At 49.3% G+C, this 22004-nt stretch overlaps 1 protein-coding gene across 6 annotated transcripts in view; it reads left to right on the forward strand.

The window, feature by feature from the left end:
• Nucleotides 1–22004, forward strand: part of NME9 (NME/NM23 family member 9) — an 808977-nt gene that overhangs the window by 432723 nt on the left and 354250 nt on the right. For all 6 annotated transcript variants that reach the window (XM_069615815.1, XM_069615818.1, XM_069615816.1 and 3 more), the window contains one exon: nucleotides 20330–20412. In XM_069615815.1, the coding sequence (XP_069471916.1) occupies nucleotides 20330–20412 (83 nt within the window). The remainder of the gene's footprint in view (nucleotides 1–20329; nucleotides 20413–22004) is intronic.

The following is a 22004-nucleotide window of genomic DNA, read 5'->3' on the forward strand; positions in this document are numbered from 1 at the left end:
AGCTCTGGAAACAGCCTCCCACTCCTTTAACTGTGCTATAGCTTAGAGGATTTAAAAGAATGCCTTAAGGACCTGGAGGGAAGGATTGCAGCAACCTTCCAGGATCAATATACAGCACTTGGGGAAGAATTGCGGAGCACCCTGAAGGAGGTTAAAGGGGAAGTTAAGGACAGAGGAACAAGAGTGGACACCGCTGAACAAGGACTGACGGAGATGTCTGAGGAAGTGAGACAAAACAGTGAGCTTCTGGAGCAGATGACAACAGTGGCGCACAACCTAGAACTGCAGGTGGAGGACTTGAAGAATCGTTTGCACCATTCTAATGTCCGAATAAAAGGCTTCGGCGTAATATAGCTCAGCAGTGCTTTGGGGACTTGCTGTTAGATGGGACACCGACGGAGGTGGGCATAGATTGGATACATTGCTTAGGCCCCAGGAGAGCAGAGCCTGGAACGCGGCCAAGAGATGTGCTAACGGCGATAAAAGTGGTAAGAAAGAGCTGGCACAGGATGAAGGAGATGAAGGGCGTGACATACATGAGCTACATTCAAGGTAATGACACATAATATTCAGGGGGTAAATTCCCCAGTCAAGTGTAAGAAGGCAGAAGCGCAAATTAGATGGAAGAGGGCAGATGTTATAATGCTCCAAGAGACACATATAAGAAAGGTGGAGAAATCTAAGATCGGGCTGAGACAATTCTCACTTATATTTCAGGCTAATGCTGAGGGAAAGACAGCAGGAGTGATGATAGGGTTTAGCGATTTGTGCTCTGTACAGATTGCACAAATGCAGATCGACCCAGAGTGTAGATACTTGTTTGTGAGTAAGCAGTGGGGACACAGGAAGATTACGCTAGCTACGGTGTATGCTCCCAACACCGGTCAAGATCGGTTCGTGCGGGAGGTGGGTATTAAACTAGAGGACTTTGTGGTGGGGGAAGTGATTCTGACTGGCGATTTTAATTTGGCATGGGATCCGACCGCAGATAGGAGCTCAGGGGCATGTCAGGGGGCTACGGGACCATTGCACTCTCTGGGAGGCCTTTGACAATTTGACTTTACTAGATGGGTGGAGGATGTTGAGGGGGTGTGAGAAGGGGTATACTTGTTTTTCACATGTCCATCATTCCTTATTCAGAGTAGACTATATATGGGTCCCCGCCAAGATGATGGGGAGGTGGGGGATATGACGGTGGGGTCGATCGCATTATCGGATCATGCTCCTCTTATGATAATGGCTCGGGAGTGTAGGAAACGGAGAAGGTTGTGGGGGTGGACGTTTCCAGGGGAGTTCCTAAATTATGAGCTGATCGTAAGGACCATAGCGGATAGGATACATGAGTAGTTTGCCAACCACGATACCCCGGCCGTTACACAGGAGGGAATTTGGCTGGCATTCAAAGCGGTAATGCAGGGGGAACTGATAGCTCTTAAAAGCCAAAGGGACAGGCAATGGGGCAGTTGGAGGTAGAACTGGAATCCCAAATGCTGTAGATTATAGGTGCTATAGCTGAAAGACATACAAGGGCTCTACAAAAAACGCTGAAACGCATACGGGGCCAATTACAGTTGTTACATACTCGGAGGGCTGAATGGTCTTTGATAAGATCCAAGCAAAGGTAATATGTGAGCGCTAATAAAGCAGACAGGCTATTGGCGAGACAGTTGAGGATGATGATGGCGGCCCAGACCATCCTAAAGATAAGGGAACGGTGGTGCGGGGGGGGGGGCGGTAGTGGTAACAGAGTCAACAAGAAATGCGGAGGCGTTCGCCAAGTTTTATGAATTGTATACTTTGGGGAGCCACAGGGGGCAGCAGAGGAGTATCTAGACTCAGTGACATTGTCGAAGGTTACGCTGATGGAAAGGGAGCTACTAGAGAAGGATATTAGCGAGGATGCGGTGAGGGCAGCAATTACATCTCTGCCTGTTAATAAGGCTCCGGGGCCTGTGGATACTCGGCAACCTTTTATAAGAAATATAGTGGGAAGCTAGTACAGAGACTCACTAAACACTTTAACGCAATAGCAAGCGAGGGAAGGGTGATGCAGACCATGGCGGAAGCCAAGGTAGTGGTGTTCAAGAAGCCAGATAAGGATGAAACGTAATGCGGGTTGTATAGGCCCATTACCCTAATTAACCACAATGCTAAGATCTACACGAGTGTTTATCCCCGCTGCTTCCCACGCTAATCAACCCGGATCAGTCAGGATTCATTAGAGGGCGACAGACGTGTGACAATACGAGACAGATTATACACCTGGTCGAGAAGAATGCTAAGCGCCTGGTTCCATCGGTGCTGATTTCGTTAGACACCTGGAAGGCATTCTACCAAGTCAAAAGGCCACTTCCATTTACTACCCTCGTGCGCATGGGAGTGGGACCTAGATTTGTGCAAATGATTCAGGCGAATTATAGGAATCCGGTGATGCGACTGCGATGATCAACGGATGTCTCTCCTGACCTATTCTCATTACAAGAGGCACACACGACAAGGGTGCCCCCTCTCTCCATTATTGTACGTGATTTACTTGGAGCCCTTGCTTGTGAGGCTCAGGCTAAATGAAGAGATGAAGGGCTTACTTTTTGTAGGAGACGAGCATAAGGTTATTGCGTTCGTGGACGATATGTTGATAGCGCTGAAGGAACCAGAGTCGTCAATCCCGGCATTGGTGGCAGAGTTGGGTATTGTGGAAAAGATATCCCGTTTTAAGGTTAATATGCCGAAGTCGGAACTTTTGGGCTTAGCGTTAACTCCAGAGAGGCACAAAAATCTGGAACAGCACTCCCCATTCAGGGTTGCTGAAAGTTGTATACCGTACTTAGGAGTGAATATTGCAGATACTATCTCACGTATATATGATCGAAATTGCCCAGAGGTTTTACGACCAGTCCGGATGGACCTGGCAAAATGGTGTAAACCAGCATTTCATGTGGTTCTTTATATAAATGTGCCATGGTTTCATGTTTTCTGCTTCCCGTAGTGTGAACTTGGAGACAAATGAGTTCACTCCAACCTGGGGTCAATCATTTGAGAAGCGCTAAAGCGTTGGATAACTGTTTGATATGGAGCCTACTTTGCCATTACAATGAGATCGTAATACGTTTAATATATTATTAAAATGCACGGGTGTTGGTGTGTTGGTTGAAATGTTTTAGTGATACTTCCATTTGATATGTGCAGTACAACACTTGGGTCACTCCAAGTAGTGTTTAGAGTAAGGGATAGTTACATCTAAGTAGTAAATTACGGTGGCTGGGACCTGCATCTTAGTGCTTAACCTTTTGAGGAATTGTAGGAAGCTCTTAGGAACTGGTTGCAAGGAGGCAGCAAGTGGGCTATTGTTTAAAAGTGTCATGCTTGCTTATCTGTGGGAGTAAAGTGAGTTACTGTGACAGCAGAGTAAAAAGTGGGGGGTGGGGGGTTTAGTATTAAACTTTCTAGCAATTGCAGGAATCTATTCTATTTAGCGGCTGCTAGGAGGCAGCAACGGACATTTAGTGTAGATGTTACGACACAGCAATAGTTTGCTATTCCATTGTATGTTACTGAGTCAGCAGCGTGTTAAATGTGAGGCAGAATTAACTTTTTGAGGAATTGCAGGGGCGGAACGATTTTCCTGGACTCACATTTAATAATATGATGTGATTAATGGGCGTTTTGAATTACACCACCCATGTCGCCAGAGATGCAATGTGTGTGTTTTAAAATATGCAACGCTGTTGTGTTTGTGAGTTGCCCACACAATAGCGGGATGTGATGTATCAAAGTGCATTTCAGAGTTTATGGCAATGTCGTTCCTATATGCGGTATGGTGAATTTTCGGTTTTGAAATCTGGAATTGTGGTGCAAGTGGAGTGTGTGAAGTGACAGGGTTTTGCACTTCAAAGAGACGTTGGACAAGTTAGCGAACATGTTATAGGGTTAATGTCTGGAGTTTTTGTTTAGATTCCAGTGGCACACTGATGTCGTAGTGCGACTCAGTGTCAACGGGTGTCTGTGTTAATGGACACTGATGTCATAGGAGGACTTAGTGTTTATAGGTATCTGTGTTGATTTTGACAGTTGTTGTCAGTAATAACCTGCTGTACAACAAATTACAAGACTGTCTTTTAAACAAAAAATAAAGATAACACATACTGGTCCTTGCCGGACAAGATATAGTTAGCTTAATAAACGCATCTCCCAATTACTTCTGGTTTGCAATTATTTGAAAAATAAATTCTTGCCTAGCACTCCCACACAGGCCTTTGCTGCTTAAGAGTGGATGAGATGATTACTGCTGCACTCGCTCTCTCTCCGTTAGCCCTTTTGAACATGCAGTGAACAGAGAAACGAGGGTGAAGAGAGGCCCCGGGGCAAGAGGATTGCTGGGCGAGCTGTGCTTTCACTGAACAGAGTAACTTAAATAGCTAGCTTTGCTACACAAGTGTCAATTTGATTAGCAAAGCTACGGAATTGCATAGCAAATTGCTATGCAACACTGCTTATTTTATGCCTTGCACTGCTAGAGAGGGGAGCATTGTCAACGAAACTGTCCCCCTTGAGCCCACTGTCGGGGAACCCGCAATTTACACCGGGGATGGAGCAAGGGTCATTCCAACAATGGCAAACTGTGGTCTGCAGGAAGTTGGGAGGTATGATGCTGGGGACGACGATATGTTCGTCTGAGGAATACAAGCAACACAAAGGGCTCACAGAGGGGGACCGAATGAGGTTGTAACAGATGAGGCATTGGATAATAAGCCCAAGAGTCAAACAGGCGGCGGGGAGAGAACTCACTACATTTGAAAAGTTAATTACAACCTATTCCGGGACCAAATGGATGATATCCACACTATTTACAATATTAATGGAAGAGGACACGGTAGCACGATGGGGGTATATGACATGGTGGGAAGCGCGCTGGGAGAGATCATCCCCCTAGAAATATGGGAAAATCTGTGGAGGACTATACCCAAATTGACACACTGCGTACAATTGAGAGAGACCTGGTACAAGATGATGATGCAGGGGCATTATACCCTGCAAAGACTGCATACAATGTTATGGGAAGCCCACAAGAATGTTGGAGAGGGTGCATGAGTAAGGGGAACTGGAGGCATATATGTGGGACTTTTCCTGTATTAGGCTTCTATTCGGCTGATATTTCCACCTAGGTGAAATTAATGGTACAGCACGATACAACATTGACCAATAAGGAATGGATGTGTGTGCTACTGGATCTGGGGGTCGGCCTGCCTAACAAATTTCAGAAAAAGGCACTCATGATGATGATGATTATAGCAGCATGACAGGTTCTAGCGAAACGTTGGAAACAGATGCAACCCCCAACTAGGAGGGAGTGGCTCAGAAACTATGGGGGCTATTAGCGATGGAGTGGGCCACCTATTGGGTTCAAGGAGATGGGGAAGTTTCGGCAGGAATGGGAGCTAGTAATGGAATATTTACAAGGAGACTATATGAAACAATGGTGCCGACATAATTTGAGAATATTAGACTTTGTGTGACAACGAGAGTTCCCCCAAAAAGAGATGAGGGTGTGGGTAGAAGGAGGAGCATTTGGAAGCTGCTGTCGGGGGCGGGGAGGAAGGAGGATGTTATTTCTTATGTATAATTGCAAAATGTGAATAAAAACAATTGCAAAATAAAAAGTCTTAACTCAAAGTTTATGTTCCACGAAGATGCAGAAAACCAGGAGAATGACTCCCTTCTTCTGGTTCCCTTGGTTTTTGATGATAATATTTCTTATTAACGCCTGTACTTCTCTCCAGCTTTCTCCAGAGTTAATTTCAGTGTTCCTGCTTCACTTTAATTATATATTCATTATTATGTTTATAGCTCAAACGAACTTTATCATAATACAAATAAAAACAATGAATACATTAAAATTCATTTAGAAACAAAAGCATACATTACATTTAAAAGAATTAATCAATTAATCACAGAAAATAAAGAAAAATAAGAACAATCTATGTGCACACCGCAATTCCTTAATTTCTAATCTCCATAATTTAAATGAGCAATTCAAGAGAATAGAGTGGGTATCGCAGAATATAAATAGAAATGCATCAGGCAACTTACAGTTAAATCATAAAACATCTCGCAGTTTAAATCACTTTACCCACCTTTCCCAGCTTAGCTATTGTGTTCCAGATATTAAATAGCATAATATGTACAGATTTATGTCCCGAGGTCAGGCAGTACCGCCAAAATGCCTCACTCTTCATGCTATTGTGACCTGATACGTATGGACACAGCATCTTCATATAGGGTGGACCATATTCGCGGTACCCCGTCAACACATTCTAAGCAGTCTCTAATTTTCCAGATAGACCACAAGAATGGCACCCTCTCTCCTCTTTAGGGATACCCAAATCAGATCCTATGGATGCCAGTACAGGTAATTTGCCAATTCGCAGTAGCAATACAAACCTGTGTAATTCTGGGGAGGGGCATAGCTTAATGTAGCCTTGAGGTGTTTTATATTTGTGAACTAACTGGTCAATAAAGGAGCAATAGCTGCTCAGTGTAGCAAAATGGGAACATTTTGCACACCAATCCTGTTGCTTGAGCTTATAGGAAACCTTCTTGATTAGTTCCTGTAAGCTATCCTCCCAATTCGGGTTCCAGTCCATATTGTCAAAACTCGCAAGTACCAAAGATGCAATGAGTCGTGATGGGCAATAGGCACTAGTTGACCACCAGTTGCAACGGTGGGCATCTTGGTGCTTTGCAGGATTTAAAAAACAATACAATTCTCTTTCTCAATGCCATACTAGACAATGATGTGAGGCCCAGTTCCAGGCGAATAATTTCGACAGGAACACTAGGACCTAGGCCACACATTTTCCACCAGAATTTACCCTCCAACACATCTACCCAAGAAAAGCCTTTCATGCTAAGTATATCCAGGCCATAGAGAACTGAGGTACAAAAACACTACTTGTAAAAAGTGAGGACGCCTTGAAAACTGAAGCCAGAGGCTGCTCTCACGCATTTGTGCATCATGCTCAGTTTGGACATCGCATTAAGTTTCCTTGTGTCGATCAGTTCTCTATAATCGGTCCCAGTGATAAACTCCACACCCAGGTATTTGTAGCTGGATAAATGTTGAGTGATGTTCCTGTCAATAACCATGGTTGGAAAGGAAAGCTGCTTATATGAAGAGTGCATGATCTTGATCTTCTTGTAATTCATAATGAGATTGTGGTCCTCTTCCAAAGATCTTTTAAGGGCGGTGAACGTATGATCGAATAAGACTACGTCATTTGTGTATGAAAGGCATGAGACTTTAACCCCCATAATCTTGGGTGGGCAGATGTTAACAGACACTTAACGCATCCAGTATTTGAACAATGTATATTTGTGGATCGTACCCTACTCTCCTTACTGGATGCCCGCAAGCTATCTCCGCAATTCACAATAGAACAAGCTCACCACTGACTTGCCTCCAAACCCAAGTCGGGTGCCACCCGTCCCTCCTGATAATAGCTCGAGTCCTCAGTTATCGAGACAGAGACATGCTGTTGCGAGCAGCGAGAACCGAGGGCGAGTTACTGTTGGGCTCCAACAGAATCCACCTGTATCCCAATTTTTCAATTACTGTGCAGCAGGAGCGCAACACCTTTACGGCTACTAAGAAGAGGCTTTGCAATCTAAATGTAAAATATGTAATGCTATACCCGGCCAAACTGAGAATTGAACACAACAGCAAGGTGTACTTTTTCATTATACCTGAGGAGGCGATGAAATTCTTAGACGACCACTTCCCGGGGTGATCCCGAACAATACATGCTCCTGATCCTCGGATACTCTTGTTGATTGGTCTCGGCCGGAGCCCTGGCATTAGATAACAAGTACCCATATCTTTGCACTGCATTTCCCTCAATACGATAGTTGCCAATTATTGTTTTCACAGATAGCCCCCTATGCGTATGTGCGGTTGTTGGGCAAGGGTTGATCAATCCTCTGATTGGGAGAGGGACCCAATGCAGATCGGGAGCAGATGCAAGTGGATCTAAGTCACCTGGCCTAAGCCCCACTCACCTGGTGCCGTGCTGCTTACTGCTTTTTTCCCTACTTAAGGAGCCCTATAGCCTCTTTTCTTTTGCAGATGGGGAGAAGGTGCAAGTGGATCTAGGTCACCTGGCCGAAGCCCCGCCCACCTGGTGCTTTCCTGGTTGCCGCTCTTTTTCACCACTTAGCATGCCCCACCCACCTGGTGCCTTCTTGCTTGCCGCTCTTTTCCCTACTTAAGGAGCCCTCCAGTTTCTTTTCCTTTGCAGATGGGGAGCAGGTGCAAGTGGATCTGGGTCACCTGGCCTAAGCACCACCCACCTTCTTAGCCCTGCCTCTTCCTTCCTGCTCTTAACTCTTAGATCAAGGGCGTCTCTCACCCGGGCGTCCGAAGCAAAGGGCAGACAAAGAAAAGGGCAATTCCTGTTTGTACCAGGAGGACCCAGGGCTCAGACAGCAGGTAAATATGCACCAACATGTGTTTACTCACTCTGTCTCCACAGGCCATCACCACCCCATCTGGTCCCCCCGTGATGTTCCCTTGTGCCCCCACCCTTGTCACACACAGGTGTGGCCTGTTTTGCTTGATTCTTCTACCCTGCTCCCCCTCCAGCCCATCAACCCCCTCCAGCCTACTTCTGCAGGAGTCTGTCTTGATACATTCTGGTTTCACCATCACTGTCTTGTGGCCAATGCTGGATTTGACTTCTATGGACATCATTGATTCACGGTGCGTCACCCTTTCTCAACTCTTATGCTGGACTTCCTTTGCATCTTGTACTCATGGTGGCCCTGAATCATGCTGTTCCCACCTTCATCTAGTATCCTGGCTTGCAACATTATGTGTTACTACTGACTTCTGCAATTGTATTCGCTCTCCCCTCTTGCTTCTCCACTCTTTTTGACGGCTTACTCTCTGTTCTCTCCTCCTCTCTGTTTTCCTATCTTCTCCCCTTACTTTCATCTATGCACTTACTCTTATCAAAATTGTCCCTGGACATAGTATGATAGCAACCTCGTCTGTCTCCTCCCCCCTCCCCTTACTGTTTTCTTTTTTTCCTCCTCCCTCCTCCAGCACTATCTGAAATGTCGTCAGGCCTAGTACGATAGTCGCTTGTTTTGTTCCTCCCCTCCCTTTCTGCACCCCTCTCCCTCACCGTTTGTTTTTCTCCGGCTCTACCAGAAATGTTGTCAGGCCTAGTACGATAGTCGCCTGTCTGTTTCTATTTCCTTCCCACTCTCCCCCTCCCTTCCTTATCTGTCTTAACTCTTGCACTATTTGAAATGTCGTCAGGCCGAGCACGATAGTTAATTTCACATCCTTACTGTTCATGATCTGTAACAATGTCATTGTTTTTTCCCTTGTTCCCTCTCTTGCCTTGAAGCGCTTTGAAACACATTGTGAATAGGCGCTATATAAATAAACTCATCATATAATATTATGTGTTCATGCAAGGTACATTGAAAGGTCTGGAAAATAGTACTATTGAACGTGTAAAGGCCTAAAATAGATGGCCCTGAATTTTACACTGAAATATTCGAGCTACTGGCACAGTATCCCCAAGTGCCAGTGCTCTGGGGAGGTGACTTTAACACTATAGTGGGTACACACCTGGACAGATCCGGATGCAAAGACCGGCAACTCACTAAGGCCAGCTAGGTGATGCGAGAGGGCCTTACAGACCATGGGATGGTAGATACCTGGAGGATACTCAATCCAACATCGCACAAATACTCCACAGTACACGACTCCCACTCCAGAATTGACGTGGTGGTTGACAGGCACCCTCATAACTCACCTCAGTGACGCTGACATACTGTCCCGAACCTTCTCGGACCACTTACAGATAACATTGACACTGACACTGGGAGACACATTGAGGCAGAGAAGAATGTGGAGGTTCAAGCCACAGGCATTATTGGACCCTGTTTTTGAGATTGAAATGAAAAGATGTGTGGATGAATATTTCAAGTTAAACATGGGCTCTGTTGATACACAAGCGACCCTATGGGAAGCGTTCAAGGTTTATGTATGAGGTATGGCCCTAGCCACTGAGTCGGGGCTCCTCAAGGTGATATGGCGTGACATCCATGCTAGAGAGACAAATTTGCAACAGCTAGAACAATAATACCTGGCCGATCCCAGTGCTACTGCTCTGGGAGACATAAAAGCTGAACTAGATAGATTTCAGGCACATGCAGTAGGAGAACTGAAATACCTGGATAATCCAGGCTTAGCGAGAATTTCAATTCGACTGAGATCATGACATGCCCTGATTTGAAAAAGACACAGTAGTGTCGAAACACGTGTCATCACATAGGGCCACGATTAAACCTTGGTTAAACCAGGAAAACAGATGTTTCTGTCTTAATGCATGATCTATGGCGCAATAAATGGTGTGAAAGAAACTCATGTCAATCATTTCTACAACGGAGTTGAGGAACTCTGTGTCTCCGCAGCTTTCCACACCTATGCCACATTTTCTGAACGGAAACGAAACACCATTTTGGTCGCGGGGGTCCTTAATTGATATCCCTCAAAAGTTCCTCAATATTTCAGTTTCATTTTGGCTTTGTCCCGGGCCGCTCTACAGCACTCAATCTAAGGCGCCTGTTCAATATCCTGGCTCAAATAGACCCAGAGACGCAGGCAGTTGAAATGGCCCTTGATATTCAGAAGGCCTTTGATTCAATATCTTGGCAATTTATGTGGGCAGTACTGGGTAGATGCAACTCCGGACCTAGGTTCATATCATGGGTGCAACTACTATATATGTCACCATCTGCTAGAATCAATGTAAACGGGTCAATCTCAGATCCCATAGACGTCCACAGCAGGACTCGCCATGGATGCCCACTGTCGCCCATATTATTCGCCATTGTGATGGAACCACTGGCAGAGGCGATCTGATACAGACACGCCCAAAGAGAGATTAGACGCTCAGGCAAACCCGAAAAATATTTCACTATACGCGGATGACGTGCTCCTATTTGTGTGAGATCATTGAATCTAGTCCCAATCATGCAAGAGGATCTATACTTTGGAACCCTGTCAGGTCTACGTGTCAATTGTGCCAAGTCTGAACTGTTTCAATTACCGATGTCACGACTGCACCGCTAGATCTCATGGGATTTGACTGGCCACCCCAGGAGATTAAATTCCTGGGGATATTAGTGAGGCGACATCAGACTACACTGTACATTCGCAACTATGGTGTGTACTTACCACAACTCACAGCCAAACTTCGTGCTTGGGCGAAACTCCCACTCGCGATAGCGGGTTGAGTGGTGCTCCTAAAAAGGATCACCCTACCAAAGCTCCTATATTACTTTTTGAATATACCAGCATGGCCAGGCACTACGTTCTTTGGCACGCTGAAAGTGGCGATTAATAACTTCCTGTGGCACGCTGGTGCGGTTAGACTAAAATGGGACACATTAGCCAGACCCAATTCACAAGGTGGACTAGCAGCTCCCGACTTTGAAAAATAATGGGTTGCAACACAGGCATACTATGCAGCCTACTGGTTTGACGAGGACACAAACCACCTACATGTTAATATCGAGCGACACGTGGCTAGTTCTCGTGATGTGCGCTCACTGATATTACCGCCGATATGGAAGGACCCTGGAGTCAATGACCCCATTGCTGCAACAGCATTGGCCTGGTGCAAGATATGGAAAATGTTTGACAACCCCCACCACTTCCACAGTGATTTGCCATTGTGGAACTTTTTTCCATCGCTCCCGAGTATGAACAAGGTGACTGTGCGACAGTGGGCAGTGGATGGGTTCACAACTATAGGAATGTCTACAATAATGGATCCTTTATTACATTCCAAGACCTACCGGGGCCTTTGCAGAGGCACCCCTTGTGCTGGCTGCAGTATGCTGGGCTCCACCGAGCTTGCTAAGATAACCTGGACAGAATTTCCTGCATTCTCCAGCATGGGGTCTGGCATGGATTCTCATGCTCATGAATATTCCCCGTCGTCAGGCTGGGAATCCTCGGTAAAGAAAAAACCAGTATCAGTTTCGTTTCTGATCTGTCTTTCGTAGTAATAACCAATCAATGGTCTCTGCGTCATACTGACCACAGCCAATGACTGCCCTCTACCTAAGCACCGCCTCTGGCAGCCATCTTCAGATTTTTACCGCACGTTCATGTGTTGGGATCCTCGTGCTATTGCTCTCGAGCGTTAGTGCTATTTTTTTCACGTTTTTTCTCAAAAACTTCGTTTTTTCAGTCAAAAGAGCCTCAAGCTCCACCGACTCTCCATCCGATCAACGGGGACCCGTGTCGGATTCGTCTGCGCCCCTCAAGGGTGAAGATTTCGTCGAGCTACGCTTTTGGAGGACTCCAGAAGCTTCTCAGGCCCGGACATGGCCCAGGAGAAGGGAAGCTTGACGCCCGGAAAGCTGTTCAGGATCTGCCCTGGATGCCAGCTGCAGAACGTCTTTAAGGAGGACGAACACTCCTTTTGTCTCTACTGCTTACATGAGGACAAGACGCACGTGGAGAAGGACTGTGCGTTTTGCGGCAATATGTCAGAGCGGACCATGAAGGACCACCATCAACGTCTCGCCAACTGGCTGGAAGGGAAGAGCCCGTCAGGCGAGAAGAAGAGGAAGAAATCCAAGCGGTCTTCTAAGACCTTTGAGGACGCCCCGGCGACGGGGGTCCAACACAAGGCCAAGCACCGCGAGTCCGCTGGCACCGGGAGCGCCGAACGGTCGGGCTCTACGGGCGCCAGGCAGGGCACACCCTCCCTGGCACCATCAGCCACGAGCCAACGCTCTGGGTCGGGTAAGAGGAAGGGCGAGCACCCGGCGAAGCTCCTGGAGAGGCCCCGGTCGAGCTCGAAGGCCCCATCGGAGGGGGAGCGAGGCAGTGTCCCCCCCCTCAAGGATAAGGCGGTGAGCGCACCTAAGGTGGTGAAGGCCTTAATCCATCCGGCCAAGCCCTCTATCGATACTGTCGCGGCGGCCCTGGCTCAGCCTGTGGAGGCTACACCAGTGGTGGCGACCTCGGGGCTCAGAGTCTCCCTGCCACCTCGGAGGGAGTCCTCTTTTGTGCCCATCGATAGGACCCCCTTGAAATCCCCGGCGGGGAAGAAGAAGGGGGGGCAGGGCGTCGTCGTAGATTCGGCCTCAACCTCGGAGGAAGAGCTGATCGAGGTCTTAAGCCACGGCCTTGGCGTGGAAGAAGACCGGCCCGTCGGGATGGATCCCGACGCAGGTGACGACGACATCGTCGAGGGTGCCGACGGGGCCCCTGATCGCCCGTCGGATTCCCCTCTGCCAGCGCCGCAAGACAACTCGGCGGCCATTTTGTTGGCTATACAGTCCTTATGCTCAGAGATAAGGACGAGACTACCATTGCCGACGGAGGAACCTCTCCCGTCGGGGGATCCTGAACCGGGACCTTCTGGTGTTCCCCCGCCCAAGAAAAGAAGGATTCACCCTCCACCTCCTTTTCAGCCGTCGCGCCCCGTCCAGCCCTCCTCCCCGTCCACCCGAGGGGATGATACGGGGACTGACACGGCAGCGACGGGTACGGACGACGAGGTATACGACGAGGATCTACCGTCGTCACCTCCCACCAGGGCTTCTCCGCCCGACGAGATTGGATCGTTCCACTCCATGATCGCCAGGGCATCCGAGCTTTTCCAACTCTGCCCTGAGGAGAAGAAAAAGGAAGGATTCCTTTATCAACGGCGCAAGGCCAAGAGGAAGACGGTCCTCGCGGTGCCTCTACTGGACGACATTTGGGATGAGGGCCTCGCCCTCCTCAAGAACCCTTCCACGACGCCAGCTAGAGGAGACCGGTACGAGAAGAAGTACCGCGTCCCGGATGCGGCCCCCCTGTGCCTCCGGGCGCAGCCTACCGCGGAATCCGTCGTCTCCGCGGCGGCCAGGAAGAAAGCGGGGGGGGGGGTGCGGCCTCCACATCGACTTCCCCACCGGACGGCGAGGGAAAGAAATTGGACGCTATGGGACGCAGGGTCATCTCGTGTGCAGCGACGACGATTAAAGCGGCCAACGCCTTGGCTATCGTGGCCCGCTACGACAGGGAGCTATGGTACAAACTGGCTCCCCTGCTGGACTTCCTACCGGACGACAAGAGGGCGGATGCCCTGGAGATCCTGCAGGAAGGTGAGGTGGCGTCGGACCACGCCATCACTATTGCGACGGACATCGCCGACACTGGGTTTCGCCAGTTGGGCAACGGCGTGTGCCTTAGGCGGCGTGGATGGCTCAAGGCTACGGACTTCCGTCAAGACGTACAGACCAGAGTCCTGGACATGCCGTTCGATGGGAACAACCTGTTTGGGAAAACAGTGGACGATTCCCTTCAGGCCATTAAAGCGGACACTGAGACGGCCCGGGCCCTTGGGGTTCTGCAGCAACGACGGACGCCCTTTCGGAGCAGCGGAGGCAAGGGCGCCTCCAAAGGTTCCGGCGGCGGTTTCTCCACCTACCGTCAAGCGGCCCGCTCGTCGTCTCAGGAGGCCTACAGAGGACGAGGCAAGTCTGGCGGACTCCGCCGTCGTCGCCAAGGAGGTCAAGGCGGCAAAGCCTCATCGAAACAGGATTGAACCGGCCGTGGGGTCGGGCCCCCACCGAAGCACCCCGGTGGGAGGCCGGCTGGCGAGCTTCGTCAGCGTGTGGGAGTCCATCTCCACCGACCGTTGGGTGCTGGACGCCTTAGCCCGGGGCCACGTGCTCGAGTTTCAAAGAAGGTGCCCGCGCGTCCCCCCCGTGGCCAGGAAAGAGCTTCACGTCCCTCAGCTTCTCCTGGAGGTAAAGGCGATGCTCAGGAAGGGTGCCATCGAACTCGTCCCAAAGAGGCTTCGGGGCTCCGGAGTTTACTCGAGATACTTCCTCGTGAAGAAGAAGACGGGAGGATGGCGCCCCATCCTAGACCTGCGACGTCTGAACAAGTTCATCAAGGCGCAGAAGTTTCGGATGGTCACCCTCCAGCACGTCCTGGGGCAGCTGGAGGAAGGAGACTTCCTGTCGTCGTTGGATTTGGAGGATGCCTACTTCCATATTCCCATCCTAAAGGGGCACCGAAAATTCCTCAGGTTTGTGGTCCAAGGGTGTCTTGCACCGGTGGCGGCGCAGCTGCGCCGCGAGGGGATCCACGTCTACCCCTACCTGGACGACTGGCTCATCCGAGCCAAGAAGAGGGAGCTCGCCGTGGAGCACACGGCAAGGACCGTCCAACTTCTCACGGACCTGGGATTCTCCGTGAACTACGCCAAGTCCCACCTGGTACCCGCGCAAAACGCACTGTTTCTGGGAGCGAAGCTCGACACAGTGTCCCTTCTGGCCTCCCCGTCGGAGGAAAGGACCAGGTCCATCCTGGGCAAGGTACAGCGGATGTTGGTTTCCGACGCGGCCAAGGTGAGGTCCATCAAGTCCCTCCTCGGAATGATGTCTTCTTGCATCTACCTCATTCCCATGTGCAGGCTCCGGATGCAGGAGTTCCTGGACGCGCGCTGGATCCAAACGACGGGCGGCTTCGAGGAGAGGATCACACTCGACGAGAGTTTCCGCCGAGCGGTCCGGTGGTGGGGCAACCGCGCGCATCTGACGGCGGGCATGGACTTCCAGACCCCAGACCACCAGGAGACTGTGACCACGGATGCCTCCCTGGAAGGGTGGGGAGCGCACACCGAAAATCTGCACGCGAGAGGCCTTTGGCTCCCGACGGAGAAGTCCCTTCATATCAACGTCCTGGAGCTCCGTGCAGTGTTCTGGGCCCTCAGGTCCTTCCTTCCGTCCCTCAAGGGCAAGGTGGTGAGGATCTTCACTGACAACACCACCACCATGTTTTACATCAGGAAACAGGGCGGAACCAGGTCCCCAGCGCTGTCCAAGGAGGCGCAGGACCTGTGGCATTGGGTCGTCGCCCAAAGGATGTTTCTGGTGCCGTTTCATCTGGCAGGGATAAAAAACACCATCGCCGACTCACTCAGCAGGGAGCTGCGCTCGTGCCACGAGTGGGAACTACGGCAGGATCTAGTGGATCGCCTCTTCCGACGGTGGGGCACACCCCAGATCGACCTGTTCGCGACGGCGACGAACTCCAAGTGCCGGAGGTTCGCCAGCAGGTTTCCCCAGGCAAGGAGCATGGGCGATGCTTTCTTGTTCCCCTGGGAGGGCCTGTTCCTCTACGCGTTCCCTCCTTTGCCACTGCTAATCCGGCTCGTCAACCAGCTCAAGAGGTCACGGTGCAGGATGATCCTCGTCGCACCTGCGTGGCCGAGGCAGATATGGTTCCCGGACCTTCTGGACTTGTCAGCGTCCCCGCCAATCAAGCTGCCGGTGGACGCGGATCTACTCTCCAGGGAAGGAGGCGCCATCCTCCACCACGACCCGAAATCGCTGAACTTGCAGGCCTGGCTCCTGCAGCGCTAGAGTTTGGAGGATACGACATACCGGCCGACTGCAGAGAGGTTCTTGCAAAGGCCAGGGCGTCCTCGACTCTTAAATGCTACGGACACAAATGGAAGAGGTTCTCTGTCTGGTGCCATGCACAGAAGATTAACCCTCTACGGATTACGGCTCCCCAGGTACTGCCGTACCTGCTGACGCTGGCCAAAGCTGGACTGGCACACGCGTCCATCAAGATTCATCTTGCTGCGATCTCCCGATACACCAGAACCACGGGCCGGACGTCCTTGTGGTCTCATCGTCTGGTGAAAGAGTTCATGAAGGGACTGTTCAGATCGTTCCCGCCGGTGAAGGCTCCGGCCCCGGCGTGGGAGCTCAACGTGGTGCTGACCAAGCTAATGGGACCTCCGTTCGAGCCTCTGCACTCGGCCCCGTTGAAGTTTCTGTCGTGGAAAACAGCGTTTCTTGTGGTCATCACCTCCGCACGACGGGTGGGAGAGATCCAGGCCCTTTCCTGCAAGGCCCCGTACTTGACTTTTCACGACACGAGGGTAGTGCTCAGGACGCACCCCTCCTTCATGCCCAAGGTACCGTCGGACTTCCATCTCAACGAACCCTTGGTGTTGCCTGTGTTCTTCCCGTCGCCTTCGTCGCCGGCTGAGAGGACTTTGCACTCGCTGGATGTGGCTAGAGCGCTGAAGTTCTACGTGGACCGCACGAAGTGTTTTCGGAAGACGTCACAACTCTTTGTGAACTTTGGACCTGTCAATCAGGGGAAGGCTCTCTCGAAGGCTTCCATTTCCAGATGGCTCTCCGGCTGTATCATGTACTGTCATCGGTTGGCAAACCGACCGCTGCCTGGCCGTCCGAGAGCCCATTCCACCAGAGCGATCGCAGCTACCACGGCGTTCCTTTCTAGTGTGCCCCTGCTGGACATATGCAGGGCTGCTATGTGGAGGTCGACGCACACCTTCACGAAATTCTACTGCGTCGATCGGGATTCCAGGGAGGAGTCCAGGGTCGGCCAAGCAGTGCTGCGCAACCTGTTCGCCTGAGGTGAGCCTGGTGAGGAGGTAAGATGCTTAATGTTGAGTTTGATGTACTGCTTAATGTTGAGCCTTTGCCACCTCCCGTGGTTGTGCATGTGTGTACTGCTATGTATTCTTTATTCATGAGCATGTGAATCCATGCCAGACCCCATGCTGGAGAAGGAACAAGTTACTTACCTGTAACTGTTGTTCTCCAGCATGGGTCTGGCATGGATTCACATGCGAACCCTCCCGCCTACCCCTCTGCGGCTCTTCACTTGGTCATACTGCCACTTCGCGTGCTTCCAAATCTGAAGATGGCTGCCAGAGGCGGTGCTTAGGTAGAGGGCAGTCATTGGCTGTGGTCAGTATGACGCAGAGACCAGTGATTGGTTATTACTACGAAAGACAGATCAGAAACGAAACTGATACTGGTTTTTTCTTTACTGAGGATTCCCAGCCTGACGACGGGGAATATTCATGAGCATGTGAATCCATGCCAGACCCATGCTGGAGAACAACAGTTACAGGTAAGTAACTTGTTCCTTATCCCCTAATGAACCATTACTAGATATAAGCATGGGAGGAACCCTCTGCCTGTGGCAGAGTTGCCAGGGTGTACGATCTGCTACAGTCCCGAGGAAATAAGCCACTCGTGAAGCTCTGTGAAGCCTGGCCCAAAGACCTAGGTATAGATATTTCCAATGAGATTTGTGAGACTATGTGCCGGCAGTCCCAAGCAGTGTCTCTCAACTCCAGATTTTGCCTCATACTATTCAAGATACTACACAAGTTCCACTACACCCCGGCCAGACTACATCTCTTTTCTCGCACCAACGCCGCTCTATGCCCTAGGTGTCATTTAGAGGGAGCGAGATACTTCCATATGTACTGAGACTGTCCAAAGCTAGGGGAATACTGGAGCGGGGTATGTGATATTGTGTCTGAGATACTCAATTATACTGTTGATCCCACCCCACTTAACAACAACAATGTGTGCAGTCAATAAGAACAGATGGAGGGCGGTCATGAAACTGGCCGGAAGTTCCAACGAGAGCCGGAATACAGTTCGGACTAAGGATTTATTATGGTAGGAGCAGGTCAATCTTACAGTTGTGACTCAGAGCTTTCAGGCAAACAAAGGAGCTACGCCCACGGAAGCCAAACACACATCAAATGTTTCGCTGGGTCTCCAAATGCCTTATGGATGGATTAAACAATGTGAAATGACAACTGATAACACTTTGACCAGGCTGCAGCAGGCTGTGGCAATCTCTACCGCAAGTGGGGAAACCACACTCTGCTGCACTCCTGGATTTAAGTTGCAGAAGCAGAGTGCATTTACAGATCACTGCGTCCTCCTGGCAAGTTCCACTGGTGCCTCAAGTTCTTACTGGTAGCGTGGACCTGTCATGCTCCCCAGGCTCGCCGGCATAGACTGCAGTGACTGAATTCAGCTCTCCTCGAACTCTGCTATGCTCCGCTTCAGGCAGAGCTTAAATGGAAATGTCTCCCCCTCCAAGAAATAGTAAAAATGAAAAACACAGCGGAACACTGCAGTGACTGCATTCAACTCTCCTCCAACTCCCCTCCAACTTTGAATATTTTAACCATCAATATTGTTGTGAGGAAGACTACTCCTGAGTCCTTGGTTACCTTTGCCAGAAACACTGAGATCACGCCCAAAGCTTTGGTAGGCTCTGCACCAATTACTGAGACGAGGGAGATCACTCCAGATGCTTAGATCAGCTTTGCAAGAATGATTGGGATGAGGGAGATTACTCCCAATGCTTTGATCAGCTTTACTGCAATTACTGATATGAGGGAGATCACTACAGCAACACTTCTCACTGACAGTGTCATTCTTGGCACTTCTCCACCAACCACTGTGATGAGGGTGATCCATTCTAAAGCTTTGATCAGCTTTACAACAATGACTGGAACGAGGACGATCCCTCTGGATGCACTTCTCACTAAAATTGTAACTCTTGGCACTTCTCTACCAACCACTCCACCAACCACTATGACGAGGGAGATCCCTCCTTGTGCTTTGATCAGCTTTATAACTATTACAAATATAGGGAGACCCCTTTTGATGCTTAGATCAGCTTCACAACAAGTACTGGGACGAGTGAGATCCCTCAAGATGCACTCAGTATTCTCCCCCAAATCCCTACCGGGTCTATCGTGGTTCCTGTTACCTCTTTCTTCCTGGGACCACGTTGCCAGTTCTTCCTGGGATGTTGGGACCGCTCTTTGGCCTTTGTCGCCGCTTCTTCCTCTCTTCCCTCTACCCTGCTTTGGTTCTGCAGGGCATCCGGTTCCGCTATATCAGAGTTATTGGACCAACCAGTCCACCTTGCTGAGGTCACACCACTATTAGCCGGATCCTCTCTTCTGCATTTGTTGAGTCCCCGTCCAGCCACGTCCTCTCGATCGATGACTTGCTTCACCATCTCCCGGCTTAGTTGCCGGGTTTGAAATTCCCATGCAGGTGGATCTTCACACTGGCTTCTCTCTGGTTTCCCTGGTTCATTTTCAGACAGTCCCTTGTCTGTTTTTATGGTCTAGGTAACGTTGCAGAGCAAGAGCATACAATTCATTATTTGGGCTGGCTGCAAACTTATGGTAATTCCTTTATGTAGGTCATTGACAGTAAGCACATTCTTTTTGATTAATCCATCCAAAGAACTGGAGTATTTGTATTGTTCAATCAAGGAAATTGGGGATACCATCATACTGTCTGTTCCCTATTACCTTCAGGACTTATACCAGAAATGCATGTTCCAAAAGTATAGACTTTAACTGTATTTGAATAAAATATTTTCCTAGGATCTGTGATTTAAACTTTGTCTTTATTTCTTTTTTCAATAAAGTTCCCCCTGGCAAATCATACACCGTAGCAATCATCAAACCTGATGCTGTGGCACATGGAAAAGCAGATGAAATTATCATGAAAGTAAGTGGCACCTGCAACTTCTGTCGCTTTTCATTGGATGTGTCCTGACGCATCAAGTACAGCTGTCTTGTCAGCGTAGCTAATCATCAGTGCCCTGATTTAGACGTTGATCAAGTGGGCAAGGCACACATGCCATGTGCTTTTCCAGAAGTGGCCTTCAGTGATTTTATTTCTGGATTGTAGAAACATTTGATGGACAATGGATCTCATTGCAAGTTTGGTGGTGCCATTAAAATGAGGGTAAAATGGTGGTAACAGATTTGCGGATACTTAACCACCATTTTCCCACACTACTGAATTCAGACTTCAGAGGTAAAGTGGAGGAGTTACATACAGCATGAAGCTGCTGGTAATCCTCCATTTTACCTTAAAAAATTTGAGGATTTACTGAAAAAGAATTTGCTCTCACTGTAAATCCCTGTAAATCTCGATGGAGTCCGATGGACTTGGAAAATGTGGACTAACTCTGATGTTACCCTACATGTAATCTGGCAGTAATTCCACCAGTTGACATGCGTCACTCTTAGATGAAATTTCTGAATGTCAGCCAGTACCGAATCTAGATAGAAATGCAAAGATATTCACACGCCGCATCTAGAAAGAACGTAGACATTTAGCACATCACTTCTAATCAGCGATGCCAATAACCAACCCACTAACAATTTCACCCCTCTGCATACACCTCTCAAACACTCGAGACACGGGTTCAGTCCTGTTTCGGCTTCACGTTCTGGGATTTGTAGTCCTGGGTTTATAATGGAGGAGATCCGGGATTGCAGGTCCCGGAGCGCAGGGTTGAGACCAGGCCTGGTTAACTGTCTCCCACATGGAATGGATAATGTTGGCATGTATGTGTACTGTGAGAATGGCGCCTCTTCCAGCGCAACTGGCCCCCTGTCCACATGTGTGCATGTTGCTTTACAGAGCTTGCTCCCTGCGCCCACCTCACCAAGTTTTCTCCCCACCGCTCCAATCCCATGTTCAGCTTGCAGTGACCTCTCAGCACTGTAAACCCACGCCCTGCCCCAATTCTATCTCACCCTGGCCTCTCTGTGAATTAAGTCATGTGTGCTAAGGGTCAATAAAGAATCTCTGCCAATCACCGCAGGCTGCACGCCGCACAGTTCCGCATTCCGCTATATATCTGTATCCCCATATATATCTGTATCCCCATATATACCTGTATTGACCCCTGTCCATATATATCCGCATGTTGCTATGTATGTCCCCACCATCCTGTTCACGTGCCTGGCGTCAGGCGCATTACAGATAACCACCATATCACACCAATACGCTTACTCTCTACTATACACCATCACTCAACTAGAACACAGCTATACCCCTGATAATTCGACCTAGCTGTTCACATACGAATACGACCCCATATATGTGCACTGAGATTGGACTGCTACCATCCTAACTGCTTGGCAGACGCGATATCAGCCGTATATGTAATTACCTGTACCTATGATATGCTCCCGGCAGAACTGCAAGCACTTAAAAAATATTTCTGTAGTGACGCTTTATTCTTGAACACAGTTGCGTACCATAGAAATGTTGGCAATCTATAAATTGGACTTTTACCAGTTTCA

This window comes from Ambystoma mexicanum, chromosome 9 (genome assembly GCF_040938575.1).
Source record: "Ambystoma mexicanum isolate Mex_15411 chromosome 9, UKY_AmexF1_1, whole genome shotgun sequence".
Classification (NCBI taxonomy): Eukaryota; Metazoa; Chordata; class Amphibia; order Caudata; family Ambystomatidae; genus Ambystoma; species Ambystoma mexicanum.